Source organism: Xiphias gladius, chromosome 15 (assembly GCF_016859285.1).
Source record: "Xiphias gladius isolate SHS-SW01 ecotype Sanya breed wild chromosome 15, ASM1685928v1, whole genome shotgun sequence".
In the NCBI taxonomy this organism is placed as follows: Eukaryota; Metazoa; Chordata; class Actinopteri; order Istiophoriformes; family Xiphiidae; genus Xiphias; species Xiphias gladius.
This window is the reverse complement of record NC_053414.1, coordinates 3260557-3278076: the sequence shown is the minus strand read 5'-3', so window position 1 is coordinate 3278076 and position 17520 is coordinate 3260557. Positions and strand designations below refer to the sequence as shown.

Below are 17520 nucleotides of genomic sequence, written 5' to 3'. Positions count from 1 at the left end.
AAGAGACATAACCTAAAATCACAGAGACGAGATTTTTCACACATTTTCACTGTAATAGTTTATTTATCAGCAAGAGGGACGGTCGGGAAAAACAACGTGATAAATCCACCCTTCAGTGTTTAAATGTTCAGCCGTAGCGTTAGCATGAGGCCGTGTCACGCTTCGACCCCGCGGCACAGCGTCCACGCCGTGGCGGCGGTGCTGCGGACTCAGCCGACGCGGCTCTCCGACACACATGCAGCATCAGAACAAGTGCAAAGTCGACGGTAACTTTACGGTAACACTTGAACAGTAAGCAATTTCAAATGCTACGTGGGATCCATGGAAAGTACATTCGATGTTTAGGTTTTTACAACTGCACAGAACCTCCGAAAAATGAAGTTAAAAACTGCTTCAACACTTCACTGGACACAGGTTTTATATCTTAGATGAGAGGATTACAGTTCTTTTTTTCTGCCAGTCAAAGAGCATGCAGGTTATGTTTAGCTGCAAAAGGCTGCCTGGTACATCAAACCTACAAACTTTTTATATCATCACTGAACATGAACCGATAGAACAAACGGGAAAACCGAGACGCAAAGTATTTCAGTGTCGGTCGTGCGTGAATGCAGATGCTGAATGTGCAGGCTTCACCAGTTTAAGGGCCGAGCAGACGGCACGAGTCCCACCAAACGGAGCCGGAAACGTAAAGCTGGAAAACCTGTAGAAAACCTCTGCTTCTTGTCCAGAGAACGTGTCGTCGTTTGGAGATGAAGAAACGTTTTATTCCCCAAAACACATTTACATAATGATACATCTCTCTGACGCTTTGGACGACACATCGACCTTATCGATCGCAGTTCCTGCTTTTCACAAACAAAACGTACCAACGTGTGGCCGGACTGCAAATTCATAGACTGGGGGGAAAAAAGGGGAGAAATATGGACTTGTGAGTCCGTAGGTGATCAGAGCCAAAACTAACTGGACAGGAACGATTCGCCGTAACGATTCAAACTGAATAAAGTGCAAAAAGGCAGAGCATCGTGACGCAACGAGCTGGTGGGTTTTTCAATCAGCGTTTTACTTCAAACCAGTCTAAACACGTGTGGAGCCCTGGACGTGTCGGGAGTAGTTTTTTAAAAACTTGTGCGCACAAATGGCCAATTCGTGCTCTCTAAGGAATAAAATAAATCCAGCACGCAAGTCAGTAATACCTGATCTCAAACGAAGGGCCCGGGAATATCACAGTAAAGTTCCTCCACGCGTCTTCGTGAGTGGAAGCTTGGGGGCTGCTCGCAGGGCTGGTTGGTGAGCTACTGTAGCGGCCGAACCGGCATGCTAAGCACGTGAGGTCACATGCTAGCTAGCCACAATAACCCCCTTTTTTTAACAGGAAGTTAGCTTTTAATCCTGCTGTCTTGGTCTGGATTTGGACAAGAAGAGAAGAGACGTCTCGCCTGCTGAACGCAAACCATCCTGCATCTTTTTCTATGGAGCAGTTTATACGCCAGCAGAGCGGAGTTCTATAAACCCCGACGATGCGACAAAGCTAAAACGATAGCTTCCTCCATTTTGGACCCTAGATCCTCGTTTCTTCTACTGTGAGGACGGATCGCGAATGGTCGACGACTCGCGTGTCAAATTTCACCAACGGCGCAGTCGAGGTGAAATTCAAAATGGGGATTTATCTCGCCTCCACGAACGCTTCATGAATCAGTCATTCAAATCGTCATGTTGAGGAAACTGCAGGAAAATCTCATCCAAAAAATCCCCCTCAGACTGTTGAAAGGAAACTTCCCTTCACATTTCAAACTCAGTCCCAGCGTGTAGAGACCGGGAGGTCGACACTTCCTGTGCGGCAGAGTACCAGGGTTGCATCCCCTCTCCTCGTCTGGCGACAGCACTCGAGAGATCGGCCCTGTGACGCTTTAAAACCGTTCCTCAAATCCTCCGCTAAATAATCCCCCCGCCTTCCCGTGACAGCCGCGCTGATGAAAAGCAGCCTGTTAAATCGGTCTGTGGCCCAACATCAGATTAAGTGTCCAGCTTAAGTCCACTGAGGCCGGCCAGCTTTAACTCAAGACCCAGACATCTGCTGGGAGGAGGATGATGAGAATGACGGACGCTGACATCGCGGCAGGAGCGAATGAGGACATAACTATAGACCCGGGACAAGCGGATTAATGCGCCGACACGTGGCGGGAGAGAAAACCCGATCAGAGGAGCATGGATGACGTCCGATCAGCCCGAGTTCTCACGGCGCTCAACGTCTGTCGACCCTGCGATGGAGGATGAAGGAGGAGTTTTTAATTCTCCAGCAGGTTCTGGTCGTGGTTCTGCTTCTGGTTCTGGTCGTGGTTCTGGAATGGGGGCAGCAGGCGGGTGACGTGGCCGATGCCTTTGGTGACGCCCTCCCTGAAGAGCATCTTGGCGCCCAGTCGCAGGTACTCGGGGTGTTTGATGAAGCAGAAACGGACCACGGCCCTCTCGCCAGTGCGCAGCTCGTCCTGCAGCGGCAGAGAGAGAGGAGGTTACGGGATGTGGTTACGCGCGGGGTGGAGAACCCCGTCGCCTACAAACCCACCTTTCCGTGAAGGCACTCCACGGTGGCCGTCTGCCGGACGTTGCCGACATGCACGGTGACCTGTGACCCCCGGCGGAAGGTCTTGGCGTGGAAGAGCAGGACGATGGCGGCTTCAAACTGACAGCAGATGGTCGGATTCATCTTGGGACTGACCATCACCATGCCCTGCAACGACCAATCGGATATCACCGTCACGGCGGCGTGTCCTGCAGCTCGGGACGGCTTTCACACGTTTGTCCCTTCTTTACTTTAAGAGCCTGCGGACTGTGTTGATGACCATCATGCGTTTCTCTAAACGTCATTGCTGTGACCACAAACCTAAAAGTCTAGAGTCAGAGTAGCAGGATGCAATGGTGGATGTAAGGTTCATCACACACACACACACACACACACCAGGAAACAACAGCGCTGGCGGAGGGATGAAAGACTGAGAGACAAAGGTGTAATGTGTAGAGCCGAGGTGTGTGTATTATCACGTTACAGGGTGTCGGCCAAATGTTCGCTCTCAACACTTTTCTTTGACTTTTATTTAACCAGAAATAAAATCTCGTTTTCAAGAGTGTCAAGGAGGGAAAACAAAAAGAGATTTCTAAGAGAAGATCCATCGAAAACATTTGCACTTTCCGTCTTTAAAGTGTCGTTTAAACGACTTTAGGTTTCCATCAAAGGGACGGGAGTAAAATCTGTTTATAAAACTTCAGAAAGATCAGGCCCTAGAACTCAGCTGACCTAATACGGGCCTGAGGGTCGTGGGTCCGGCTTTACCACCGGATCTTCGCTGTTCCAGATTTGTGTTTACGTGCTGCATATTCCTTCCTTCATCTATGTTTAATCAAATTACAGCCAGAACTAACAACTGTTTTCCTTACATTTGAATCTGTTGACTACTTTTTGCTGAACACGGCCTCTTAGAAATGGAGTTTACAGTGATATTTGAGCAAATTTGACCAAATAAGGAAATGCTTTTCATTTGAGAAGCTGGAATCACAGAAGTTTTTGTTTTTTTTTGGGGGGGTTCCACTGTTTTGGCTTAAAAAAAAAAAAAGACTGAAACAATAAGCAAAAATATTTAACTAATAACTTCATTAAACTTGGTGGTGATGGACTAAGCCATTAACCAACTGCAGCTCCGTCAGCTGGAATCATCACCTTACACACACAGTCTTTCGGCCACGCGACCTCTGACCTTGCGCAGCAGCGAGCGGTCAAAGTTCCCCAGAGCCAGCGTGGCGGCCTGTCCGGCTCTCAGCACCCTGCAGGCCGAGCGGTTCCTCTGGATGCTGCCCACCTTCAGACGCAGGAAACGGCCCTCGTCGGTCGGACCGACCACCAGCCGCTCGCCCTCCCTACACACTCCGCTGATAACACACACACACACACAGTCAGTGCCGCTACTGCAAAACACTGCGCTTCAAATCAGAGCAGTTACACAACAGAGAACTCGCCTTTCCCCGAACTAAGACCCGACAGAGACCGGTTCTAGAGGCAGAGGTAGTAAAACCTGAAGCCCACTGAACGGCTGCTACAGATTTACAAAGGTCTCCTTATCCGGAAGTTTACTCGTGTCCCCCTGCAAACCCTGTATCAAGTCTTATGTGACCAGCGTCGCCTACGAGGGAAGCCTCATCACACGCCTGACAGAAACGTATGGAGGAAAAATACATCGGAAATCTACATCTCAGTGTTTTGAGTAAAAAAAGAAACTTCCGGAAAACAATCTAAAAATAAAGCCCGACTTTTTGTTATTATCTATTACAGGCTCTCAAAATGTTTCAGCTGTCTTCACCAGATCTCTCTCACTGGTCCTAACGGTCCACCACAGATGCGGAGCTTCACTGTTTCCACCCAATGACGCTGAAGAGCTCACACGCTCGGTGGAGGAGTCCAAAGCCGAGCCTGTAATCCCTCTGATAACAGTCTGACGCTTTGCTTTTTAACATTCCAGCCTTTCTCAGTCACAACTCCGGGCTACGGCCGTTTCTGGTGTCTTTATTCTCCATTTTTAAACTAGACTGAAGATTTGGGTTGGATTTGATTGGATCTGGCGTCTGAAGACCGTGGTCCCCGTGGCTGAGTTTAGGTCAACAACAGGAATAAAAAGACGATACTTTTTGTACTTTTCAGACTTTTCGGATCATTTCCAAACCTTGAAACATGATCCAGACCTTCCAAACCCCAGTAGGATCTCTGAAGTCTTCTCACCTGTACAGAGTTCCTCCCACCACAGTCCCAACATCAGGAACTGAGTAAATCTCATCCACCTGCAGACACACACACACACACATGAAGGAAGTCTTCTTCTTTTATTTTCTACTCAAAGTTTTTACTTTCGTACATTTTCTTGTAACTTTCATGGTTTTGTATTTCAGAGAATGTGGGTTTAATTGTATCATTTTCGTCTCTTAATCTTTTATGGCTGTTTATGAATTTTGACTTGATGTGAAAGACAGAAACGGAATCAATAAAAACACGTCATATTGCTGTAACTTGTGGAGAGACTGTTGGCTGAAGCTTCAGAGAGTCGACATTCAGTCTGAACAAAAACGAATTCGGGGTCTTGTGATGCTTTTTTTTACATTCCAGGGCTTTTCCATGGATTTCCAGGCTGGAAATCAGACACCAGAGGATGAGTTGTATCACCTGAAAGCCCTCTTTAAAGGTAAATACCACACAGATCACATCACAAATTCATTTATGTGTCGACTGGTAGCAGCACAATGCAGAGTGACGTTCACAGTGTGTGTGTGTGTGTGTGTGTGTTTACCTGGAACTCGGTGAGCTGCTGCATCAGCTCCTCCTGCTCTTTGCTGTTGCTCAGTGGAGGGAGGATGTTCAAGAAAACCTTCAGGAGGTCCAGACTCTCCCCAGACACGGTGGACAGGGTGAAGATGGGCGTGATGCTGCGCACGCACACACACACGCACACACACACACACACACACACACACACACACACACACACACACACACACACACACAATGGAAACTTTAATTATACTCTGTGTTTCTGATACTTTGTGCACTGTCTTTGGTTTCACTCAAGAAGTTGACGCTGTGACGTTTAGATGAAAAGGACAAGGACTACGGAATCACGGGGACAGTTTTCAACATGTGCCGTCACTAGGGGCAACTACCAACGCGTCCCGGCGAGACTTCACGGGGAGACTAGTTGATCCGGGACGCCGGAGCTCTGTCTGCGGGATTTTTAGGGAGCAGTGCTGGATGTAGTACTGGAGGCAGCAGTATAACAGTAGTGTGTGGACCCACCATGCGGACTGAGTGAACTGCTGCGCGGCGGTCACGGCGTCGTCCGGGTTCGATACCACCATGGGGACCTTGTTGCAGCCCGGCTGCTTCAGGACTCGCTCCAGCTGTCGGACGGTTCGCTCCACGGTGCCGCGGGAGCACAGGTCCACTTTGCTCACCACGATGAAGATGGGAACCTTCAGCGCCATGGCCAGGCCCAGGTGCTCCCGGGTGGTACCGGCTGGACGGAGGAGAGGGGGAACACTGAGAGACCGCTCACATCAAAATGAATCCTAGAGTCTTTCTACAGTTATCGTGTGTTTGATTTGCGTTTTCCTCCTTGAATCACAACACTTCTGCTGAAGGAGTCGATGCATTGTAAAATCATCCTCTCACAGTAGCTGATAGTAACAAGAGGAATCTGAACGCCGCCACATTTCCCTCTCCTCACTGAGCTCCAGGATCGGAACAAAATTTGAAGAATAAAGTTTTGCAAGTATGAGAGTCTGAGAGAAGAATGATTGGTTACTGTGCAATACAGAAAGATTAGCGCCGCAACATTCAATCAGCAGGTCGACAGAAAATGATTCAGCAACCGCTCTGATGTTTGGTTCTTTGTTTCAGTCGTAACTCAAACAAACGATACCGTGGTTGAAGCTTTTCAAATGTGAGGATTCGCTGCTTTTATTTGTCCTACTTGATAGTTAACTGAATATATTTGGGTTTTGGACTGTTGATCGGACAAAAGAAGACCTATTAAGGAGACACCTTGGACACGGGGCAATTGCTACAGGCATTTTGTCATCCACCAAACAATGAATCAATTAATGAAGAAAGTAACTGGCAGATTAAATGGTAATAAAAAAAAAACTGCTAATATTCTCATCTTACAGTATGTCATGGGCATAACTACGCTGCCCTTCTCCTCACTGAACTCTTGGATTGAAGCAAAGGAGAAGAATTAACAACGCAGCTGTTTGCAGGTTTGACAGAGAATGAGAATAACGGTCGGTCATTGTGAAATTTGAAAAAGATACCGAAACCTTACATCCTGACCTGGAAGGTTTAAATGACTGACAAAAAGCTCTCTGCCGCTGCACAGACAAAACATCCGACTGACTCCTCCAGCTCCGGGCTCGTCTTAAAACTGTCCACTTCTGACCCCTAGTGGTGACTTTTTATGTCCCCTCCAGCACTGGAAGTGGAGGAGCATATCGTATTTATTTCACTCCGAGCAAAACAATTCAGAACAAAGGTTCAGGCTCTGTTTCCCCATCAGCAAACTTTTCACAAGCATGTCAAGCACAAGGCTGAGGACCGGTGTACTGTGAGGAGACAGGGGAGACGCTGTTGTGTTTCTTGCACCACAGATGCTCTTCTGTGTCGTACCATTGTGGGGGAACCTACAGATCGTTGGGCAGAACTGCTTTACGGTAGTAACGGTTGCGTGGGTGCAGCTCACCGATGCCGGTGTTGGCGCTCACCACCAGCATGGCGAAGTCGGGGCAGTAGCTGGTGAGGCCGAAGATGGTGGTCTTCAGGTACTTGTGGTGTCCGGCCAGGTCGATGAACGTGATCATCTTGGAGGAGCTCTCGCAGATCTCCTCGGCCGTCCGAGACTCGCTGTAGTTCACAACCTGCACGACACGACGCGATGGTGAGAAAGCGCGGACAGAGGATTTTACTTCGGCATCAGGTCATTCAAATCTAATGCTTTCATCCTCTGGGGAGCTGGAATGCGCTCAGTAAATTCAGTGGCAGTCTGCCCATTAGATTTTCATATTTCTTGTGCATCTTTAAACGTTTTGGCCTCTGGAGTCAAAAAAAAACCCCATTAGAAATCATCATCTGGGGACAATAAATATAAACAGCCAATTTTACAGTAGAGTCGTGAGGTACTTTTGCTCTGGACCAAAGTTGCTGGACTAAGAAGTGGACGGACAGAAAGAACAAGCAACCAGTCCTGCCATCTTCTGGCCCTGTTGCTAGCAAGGCAAAAAAACCCAAAAATGAAACTGAATGATCACTGTGGGCAAAAGTAGATCACTACCACATGCTTAGGCTGAGGTGGAAGAAGAAAGAAGCTAATTGGGAAATCCCTGTAACAAGCTTTACGCAGGCAGCGTTTACTGCAGGGATACTGCATCCAGTTATGTTAAACTGCACAGCTCTTTATCATATTATGTAGTTTTGTTAACCAAAGCTTTCCGCTTTGGACTCTGAAAGAGTCTCCGTCGAGGCCAAGCAATCCTAAACACGTCTGTCCAGCTCTTGAACTAGAAAAATAAAAGGAAAAAGGAAGTAGTTTGATGCCATAAATGATTTGTCATAAAACAGTGAGTGCAACTGTGCGTTTGGCGTGGATTCAGTATTTTCTTCCACCAGATCCGGATTATTATCTGGATCTGCACCAGTTTGTACAAACGCATTGATGTCAACGCCATAGATGAGTCTGATTTTTTTTATATCAAGTTCCATACATTACGTCCTGAGACATAGATGACAATACCCTCACAGCGTTAAACACTGAACTCGTCAAGAAAGCCATTAACTACTATCGCATGCACTGTCTCTGTGTCTTCGGTGGGACGTGTCAGTGTGATCACCTCTCCTTTGCTGTTGAAGCCCAGGATCTCAAAGCTGATGCTGGAGGTGCGTCCGGTCTGGATCTCGTGCAGGTGTCTGAAGAGGTTGAGCCGCGCTCGGCCTCGCCCGTTGTCCAGCTCGCCCTGCGTCAGGACGCCCAGCAGGGTCGACTTCCCCGAGTCCACGTTCCCCAGCACCGCCACCCGCAGGTCCAGGAACTGTCCCCGTCCACAGCAGCGTGTCGGGGGAGAGGGATCAGGTGTTTGTATTTAGTCTTCGAATATGGACATTAGACGTCCGCACACTTTGGTCAAATGAAGAAGCTCTGGGTCACTCGACTTCCATCGGGGTTACCAGGGAGGTACCCGGAGGACAGAATCTCACCTGCTGATCGTCGGGAACTTTTCGAACGAGGACCTCTGCGATTTTCCGAGTGTTTCTGTCCGAGTCGTAGTCCACCTCCCTCTCTCGGAGGAGAGTGATGTCCGCCCCGACTCTGAAGAGGCACACAAGAGAAACAAAACCTGATCAGACAGATGACAGCTGACGAGAAAAGGCCGATATAAAGAGCCAGTTTCTACCACTTTGGTTTTTTTTAAATCTTGCATTATAAGTGCATTGGAAAAATCAACTTACAGTGACTGGAAACGTGCTTGAGGTAAATTATCCATCACGGTAAACTACTTTTTTTTTGTGAGTTACATTATTGTCATGTGGTACTTCAAAGACAATTCAAAGTGCTTTATGTAACGTTAAGATACTAAAAAAGGAAATGCAGTATAAAACAATAAAATGCAAATCAAAACATTAGAAACCATTTCAAAAGATACTGAAGGGACAAGAACTAAGTAGTAACTAAATAGGTAAAGGGGCAGGTCAAGGTGGACGATGCTGAGCACTGCACTAATCAGTATCTTTAAATTAATAGTAGGGCAAATGACTCTATGTAATTCAGAAGGGGTCACTCATAGTTATGACTCCACGGAACATTTAAGCCTCTTTTAGCTGCTAGTTTTGGTTTTTACGCCACATGTCCTGTCTGGTTCAGTCTCAAGTGTTTCCAGCAGCAGCAGCAGCAGCAGCAGCAGCAGCGGCAGCGGCTGTTTTCTGATAAAGCCACCGTCCACTACCTGCTCAGCAGCAAACAGTAGACAGACCCAGTCAGAGACCAGCTGGTGAACACGGTGGAACATTTAGCAGCTAAAGAGCCAGATGTTTCCCTCAGGAGCTGGTGGAGACCAAAACCAGAGCTAAAACAGAGGGAGTGGTGGACTTGGATTCATCAGGTGGACAAACACCAGATCCAGATGAATCAACATGTTGCTGTGTAACTGCTGGATGTGGACTAATGACCTGTTTTTGCTACAATGATTTGGTAAGCTGCTTATTTGTCAGATGTTTTATCAGCTTATTCTGCTTCCTCCAAGTGACGAAAAAACTCAATTAACTGATTTAAGCTTCGGTTAAAGGCAGCAGACACCATAAAAGTATTTAACATGGATCTGTTTCAAAGTGGCCAAAATAGAGTCAAATCTTCTAGAAGTCTCTTCCAGCTCTGTAACTGCATAGTAACTAAATGCTGCCTCTCTTACCGCAGCTGCGAGGAAGGACTGTTTTGAAAATCCTTCATGTTTGAATTCTCCGATGTGGCAAATGCACTTTACTTTTCTTTTTCTTTTTTGTCATTAACGTTGTTATTTTCCAACAACAAACAGTAGCTTGTACTTTGTTTGTATCCGTGCACCCACACAAAAACATAACTGCGATGGATTACGTCAACTGTAACTGTTTTCATGTTTTTCTTATTGCACTGAAGTGACTGAGACCCTCAAGAGAGATAAATAACTAAAGACAATTATTGAATAAATGTTCCTTAACGACTGAAGAAAGTTCTGCCACGTTCCGGGCTCACATTGACCTTTTAAATCCGACAAACTCCGAACACGTATGAGGCTACCTACTTCTCCGCCATCCTCCTTAAGGTCTTGAGCGAAGCCTTCATGTCGGCCTCGGTCAGGCCGACCAGCAGGCCGTTGTCTTCCACTCCGATCTGGTAGACGGCCTCGCCGCGGCCCTCCTGCAGACGCCACTTCAGCTGCGTGGCCAGATGCTCGAATCGATACTGAGTGGGGTTCACCAGCTTCAGCTACGACGACAGCAGAGACGGAGCTACTGTACTTTTTAATCCACTGCAATTATTTGACAGCTTTAGTTACTAGTTACTTTACAAATTAGGAATTTTGCAGACAAAACATTGTGAAGAGGTTATAAAACCCGATCGGTTTGTTTTAAATGGAACTAACCAACCGTATAAACAAACAGAGCTAAAACGAGCATTCAAATAATCAGTGGATTGGCCAAAACATAGCTGGTAACTAGAGCGACTGAAACGATTAGTCGATCGACAAAAAAAACAAAACAATAATCAGCAGCTATTCTAATAATCAATTAATAGATTCAGTCATTTTTTTCAAGCAAAAGCAGTAAAGAAATGTCAAATATTCCCTGGTTCCAGGGTCTCAACTTGCAGCATTCTCTGCTTTTCTTTGTCGAATATGATTCTGATCTCAATATCTTTAGGTTTTCCACGGTTGGGTCATCACAAGGAGACATCTGAAGGAGTCACCTTGGTCACTTTGGGTATTTTTACACTGTATAGACCAAAAAATTATCTGGTGAATCAAATAAGTAATCTGTAGATTATCAGAAACTATTTAGATAATTTTTCATGAAATAATACCAAATTTTTCCAGACTTTGTTGTGGAAAAAACAAGTAAGTTACCTTATATTCAATGTTTCCTTCTTCAGCCTGGAAACAGAGAAAGACAGAATGAGAGATGAGATTAGTTAACAACAAACTAATGTCAAAAAGACTACCCATCATACACACCACATGGCCAAAAGTGTGTGGACATCCCTGGTTGTCTCTTCCTTGTTTCAACATGGCGGTGCCTCCATGCACAAAGCCAGCTCCATGAAGAACTGGTTTTCCCAGTTTGGCGTGGAGGAGCTTGACTGCCCTGCATCCAACACCTTTGGGATAATCTGGAACGCCGACAGCGAGCCAGACCTTATCACCCAACATCAGTGCTGGACCTCACTGATGCTCCAATGTGTCTGCATGGGAGCAGGTTCAACATCCATTGGCTGATACAGCAGCAGAGTAATGCCCATGGTGTCGGAGTCACGTGTTCAGCTATCACACGGGGCTGTAATGTTCGTCTTTGCTTCCTCCTACTTTCAATTTTAAAAAACGTAAAAAGTTTCTCTCTGTACAGAAAGAAACCTTTTGAGAAATAGCAAGTTGTCCGTCTTACACAGAGTCAGATAAAAACACCAATATGTCACTTTTACCTTTTAAATCTCCAAGCTGTCCTGTGTATATGTTGTATCTTATTTACAGAACAGGTGGAAAAGACATTTTAGCCATTGTCTTTATTACCACTCTTCTTGACTTCAAACAACAACAGAAAACTCTCAAATCCTCTAGCTCATGCGCTTGTTATGATGCTCATTGAAACTTTCTGAACATTTTCTGTTGATGCTTTTGAGAAGTGTGCCAGTGCCCCCCTGGTCGCCCAGCCTAAGCCACTGTCACTACACCAGGGGCCGAGCTCAACTCTAGCGAGGTCAAGCTCTCTGTTTTCAGAGAGCTGTCAAGGTCTGGTGTTGGATTTGACCGAGGTGAGAGACAAAGGGTATTTTCAGTAACTGTTCTAGCATCGCGCCTGGTCACACTGCGGGGCCCAGTCATGGCGAGGAGAGAATCTCGACCTGATTCAATTAACTATTCTTGCAATTTGAGCTTTCTTTTAATTAAGAAAACGCGAATTAATAAATAATGCTTGACTTGAACCTTTTCCGTTATCAAAAGGATTAACGTTTCAATTCGGAATACAATCCTTTCGCCTGGCGACACTTATTTCATTAGGATAATATCTGTTTTAAAAACGGTTAGTCCAGATTTCTTCCACAGAACAGAACTTTAGTCAGTGGTAGCTTTCATTGTTTCACTTTTCCAAAAGTTGGAATCTAAAAATAGTAAATCAAACACTGATGTTGTCGCATCGTGTGCCGAATTATTATTTGGGGATTGTTTTTTCAGAGGAGGTATTGAGTCAACTTCTATGGCCTCTGTGACTTAACCATGTAGACGAATACATTTTTAATTGTCAGATATTTGAGTGCAGTTTTGGCGTGACATTTTCACCAGACGATAACGGCAGATATTGGCAGTAGAGGCTCCTGCATAAAGTCTAACTCTAATGACGCCATGTTATAGATATTTTATTAGTCTGGTGTAAACAAAATGCAGCAACAATCACCCCGCGACTGGCTAGAGTTTACCGCAGCACCACCAGCTAGCTGGCTAGTTTAGCGGGCTGGATGTCCCGATAATCCCCAGGATCAAGAACGGTAGCTACCTCCGGTGGTAAATACGGTGGAGGTGTTTTGTTGTTCCTGTTGTTCTTTTTATTTCTTCTTCTCCTGCCTCGCCTGCCTCTCCTCGTTCGCGACTTTTTCGACGTTTTCTTCCCGTTGTTACCGGAGCCGGAGCCCTGTCCGTGTCTGCTGTGTCCGGGCGACACTGCACCACTTTCGGGCAAATCCACCATCGCTGAGCTCAGGATGTCAGCCTGAAAACGGGGGATCGCCGGGAGCAGCCTGAACTCACGGTAATGAAATAACATATAATAGTAATGTTAACGACGATGATGAAAGTAACGCTGTCTTTTCCAACATCGCATCTCCCACAACACACGGCCTGCCCGGGAGAACAGCTGCAGCGGAGGATGCGCTCCACTCAGCATCATCAACGCTGTCAAGTCTGCCGCACTCAATACCGTCCAGCTTCCGGGGATGACTTTCAAAATACTTCGCTAACAGGTTTGCAAAACAGGAAGCTGACTCAAGCTTCAAGATAAAACTCTACTTGGTACTGATCACAATATCTGTAATAACATCGCTATGAATGTGACTTTTAAACATGTTTTTGTCTAATTTTTTCCTGTGTGTTAATTAATTGGTGTCCTAATTGTTATATGACCTTCATTGTAGTTTAAAATTCTGCCTCATATCTGCAGATAACGTTGACGCCTTGCATTATTTTCACCTCCTCATTAAAGTGTCTCAGTGAAGACAGTGCTCAGTCTCAGTCTTTCTGCACTGAACTCCACTTGATGCACTCTTGCTTCTGCCCTCAGAATCAGTCTTGCTGTGGTTCACGTTCAAGCTGCACTGTAAAGCTTTAATGGAATGACTTGGTTTTCTCACACTGAAGCAGTAAAAAGACAAGTACAGTGAAAAATACGACCTGCATTAAATAAAACAAAGATATAGTGAATCATCAAGTGACCACATTAATCATATTCAGATGAAGACCCGTTTACACTGTACATTACCACTGAATATGTGCATTAGTTACCATGAATCACAGTGAATCTTTTCATTTAAAAACTAATCAGTTTGTCATTGATTGGTTTGTTTTCATGTCTCTAATTTATTATCATCCTAGTGCTGACTGCTGTCCCACTATTGTGGTATAAATACTTTGCTGGTGTATATTTACACTTTAGAGGTTAAATGTAAAGATTCATTTAATAAGTATATTGATTGTTGGCGACGCTTCATCATAACACAGATCAGGCAGTTTGATTGACAGGACAGATGATCAGAGGGGTGGAGTTTTTACCACCATCGTTATTACAGGGACAGAAGAACGGGTAGAGTCTCTCAGTGAAGGAGCAGCCAGTAAAGGAGTAGATGAGAGCTGCAGTATCTACGTCATAAAAGGAGACCAGACCTTCCTCATAATCCACAAACACCCCCACCTTCTCAGGCCGAGACTTCAGAGAGAAACAGACTGCAGGGCCAGCAAGACCTTGGTACTCCATTCTTTTCCGGAACCAAATAGTCCAGTATCCATCCTCAGGTCTCAGTTTGATTTTTCCCTTCCTGTTGATCGACTCTCTGGCCACTCCTAAAGTCCAGGCAGTCTTTCTTTTAACCTGAACCTCGTAGTAAAACCTGCCTGAGGAGAAACTCTGCTTTCCTAGGACAATGACATGCTTGGAAACCCTCTCTGGGTTGGCTGGGAGTTTCTTTGTCACATCTCCGTGATTTACTTTTTTCCCATCATAAGAAAGGATGAGACCAGGATGTGCTGTATCAGGATCAAGAGTCACATCCACTGCATACTGCTGGACCCTCTTCAGCTCATCCTCAAACAGCTTCTTCGTCTCTTTACCGAGCGTCTTCTCCAGCTGAGCCACAGTTCTCACCACAGTCCCCCGATATGACGGTAGACGGACTCTGACCTCTGTCCAGTCCTTGGTGGGTGGAGCAGCTTTCAGGGATGGGAAGTTTTGGAGGAGGTGGAGGTGGTCTTCAGAGCCTGAGAGCTGCTCCACCTCAGTGCTTCTCTTCATCAGCTCAGAGATTTCCTGTTCCAGATCTCTGATGAAAACTTCAGCCTGTTTCTCCGTCGTTTTCTGTTTCTCTTCGATCTCCTTCATGAGCTCGTTCAGGCCTCTGTCAACAGACTCCTTCAGAGCAGTGAAGACCTGAACACCTTCTGCTTTCTCTCTGTCTGCATCATCTTTACTGATCTTCACTGAGTGTTTGATCTCCTGGATCTTCAGTCGTCTCTTCCGGATCATCTGCTGAATTTCAGCCTCAGTCTTCCCCAGCGCTGCCTTCTTTCCTTCATATTCTTCTTCCAGAGGAACAAACTCATGTGTCTTGTGATCTAAAACAGAGCACATCAAGCAGACATATGTCTGGTCGGTCTTACAGAACAGCTCCAGAGGTTTATCGTGCTTCGTACACATCCTGTCTTCCAGGTTCTCCACGGGGTGGATCAGCTGATGTCTTTTCAGGCCTGACACCGTCAGATGAGGCTCCAGGTGAGTCTCACAGTAGGAGGTCAGACACACCAGACAGGACTTCAGGGCCTTCAGTTTGGTTCCAGTGCAGACGTCACAGGGAACTTCTGCTGGTTTGGCAGCTTGTTGCTCTGAGCTGCTGCTGCTGCTGCTGCTGGCTTTCTGTTGAGTTGACTGTCTGAACTGAGCAACCATCTCAGAGATGAAAGTATTGATTTGAAGTTCAGGTCTTGTTTTGTAAACCTTCTTACACATAGGACACCGGCACCTGCCAACAATATTCCAGTGTTTGTCTATGCAGTTTTTGCAGAAGTTGTGTCCACATGGTGCACTGACGGGATCAGTGAACACATCCAGACAGATGGAGCACAGAAACTGATCTTCAGATTGCAGGTTACTGGCAGCAGACATGTCTACACATTGAGAACAAAAGTGAGAGTGTGAAAAACATTTCAAGTAGAAAATGATTCATTATTGTTGAGCATCAACATTATGAAGAAGAAATAAGTTTTAATTCTACAGTTTAACGTCACTGAACTTCACTTTAGTTCATCTGACAATTGTCAGTATGACATGACAAGAGATGAACTTCCTGTCTGAGTAGCCCTCTTAGTTTGTGCTAATGCTGTTTGTTGAAACACAGTAAATATTATCAGCTGTACTCACCAGTATTTGAGCCGTTGTTGAGAATATCCTGATGAGCTCTATTTTATTTTTCTTTTGACGGAAACGCAGAGATTTGTCTCAACTGCAGTTCTGCTGTCGCTCAGAAAAAACTTTCGGTTTCACTTCAACAAACTCTCCTCTCTCCGACCTGTGCTGTTATGCTGGACTCTGCTGGATCCAGGGGGGAAACACGTCTGACTTGAGTCCAGTTTCAAAATAAAACGCTTCCACAAACATTCCTTGTTGGTACACACTGATCAAACACACACACATTGAAAGTCAGTGGTACATCAATGATCCCCATAATATCAGATATGGCTTCAACCAAGGATGATTTTCAGAAGCAGAATCAAAGTCAGGTTTATTGGCCAAACACATAAAGAATTTGACTCCATTTACTTGTTGCCCTCTTTGTACTTACAAACGCATTATCGAGTCATCTGCTTCTTATTTCCCTTTCTGGGGAGGGAATGCAGCAGAAAACGGCCTTTTCAATTTCCTCAAGTCCAAGTTAATGTCTTCAGATTTATTTTTTCTTTTCAAATGTCACATGAAACCCCAAAGACATTCAATTTACAATAACATTAAAAAAACCCTAGCAAACCTACACTTCGGAGAAGCTAATTTTTTTTGGCCTTTTTAGTAAAACATTTTTTGAGCAATTAATTGATTATCAAAAAGAGTTGCTGATTAATTTTCTGTCCATTGAGTAATTGATTATTGACAGACAGAAATTTGAACAAACCAATCTTCACAGAAATTAAAGTTTAGAAAGTAAGGTGTAGCATTTATCTTTCTATATTAAATACTGTATTTAATCAATCAAACCTCAGGTTAAGCTTCATGTTGAAGGAACTTTGACAATGGGGGATTTTATTCAATGGAGAGTAAAACTAACAGCAGTTTATATCTGACAGCTGTGGGATAAGTTTTCAGATCCTTTAGAAATACCATGGTCTCAGAAAAATCTATTACACGTGAAAGTTCTGAGTTCAAAATGTTAAGTGAAATGTACCTTTAGCATCAAAAGTAAAAGTACAAATCATGCAGAAACACTCCTTTTAGAGTGTTACATGTCTTTTAGAATATATTGTATAACTGGATCTTTTTGCATCAATTTACATCTTAATGATGTAAATCGTCGATATGTGGTCAAGTTTAGGTTCTTTATACACTACTGGGCGGTTTAATAGTAAAGCTCTGCATCATATAATATAATGCTCTTCATTTATTTTTCACTGAAAAAGTTTATCAGAAAAGAAAGTGGTATTTGTAAATTTCAAATAAATGTAGTGGAGTAAAAAATACAGTATTTCCCTCTGAAATGTAGTCGAGTAAAAGTATAAAGTAGCATAAAATGGAAATGTTTTTTTTATCTCATAATTGTGACTTTATATCTCATAACTTTTACTTATTAAATTCTGGGTTACTGTAAAAAAAAAAAAAATATATATATATATATATATATATATATATATATATATATATATTTATATTTAAAAAATATTTCTTAGTTTTTTCTGTCACTGGCAGAATTGGGCTTCCGTAAGTTTATTTATCTCGAGTGCAAGTAT

The 17520-nt window shown here is 44.6% G+C and overlaps 2 protein-coding genes across 2 annotated transcripts; both read right to left on the bottom strand.

The window, feature by feature from the left end:
- Positions 1 to 81: 81 nt before the first annotated feature.
- On the bottom strand, positions 82 to 13189 carry gtpbp2b (GTP binding protein 2b). Its single transcript, XM_040145159.1, has 12 exons — positions 12821 to 13189; positions 11179 to 11205; positions 10357 to 10541; positions 8780 to 8891; positions 8416 to 8613; positions 7272 to 7446; positions 5831 to 6050; positions 5328 to 5463; positions 4766 to 4824; positions 3750 to 3921; positions 2564 to 2728; positions 82 to 2486 (listed from the first exon to the last, which is right to left on the bottom strand). Exons 1-12 carry the CDS (start codon positions 13085 to 13087, stop codon positions 2286 to 2288), a joined length of 1917 nt encoding a protein of 638 aa, XP_040001093.1. The 5' UTR covers positions 13088 to 13189; the 3' UTR covers positions 82 to 2285.
- Positions 13190 to 13389: 200 nt separating this feature from the next.
- Positions 13390 to 16199, bottom strand: LOC120799794 (E3 ubiquitin-protein ligase TRIM21-like). The gene is made up of 2 exons (XM_040145168.1): positions 15947 to 16199; positions 13390 to 15693 (listed from the first exon to the last, which is right to left on the bottom strand). The coding sequence occupies exon 2, from the start codon at positions 15689 to 15691 to the stop codon at positions 14039 to 14041; it is 1653 nt and encodes a 550-aa protein (XP_040001102.1). The 5' UTR covers positions 15692 to 15693; positions 15947 to 16199; the 3' UTR covers positions 13390 to 14038.
- Positions 16200 to 17520: the final 1321 nt, after the last annotated feature.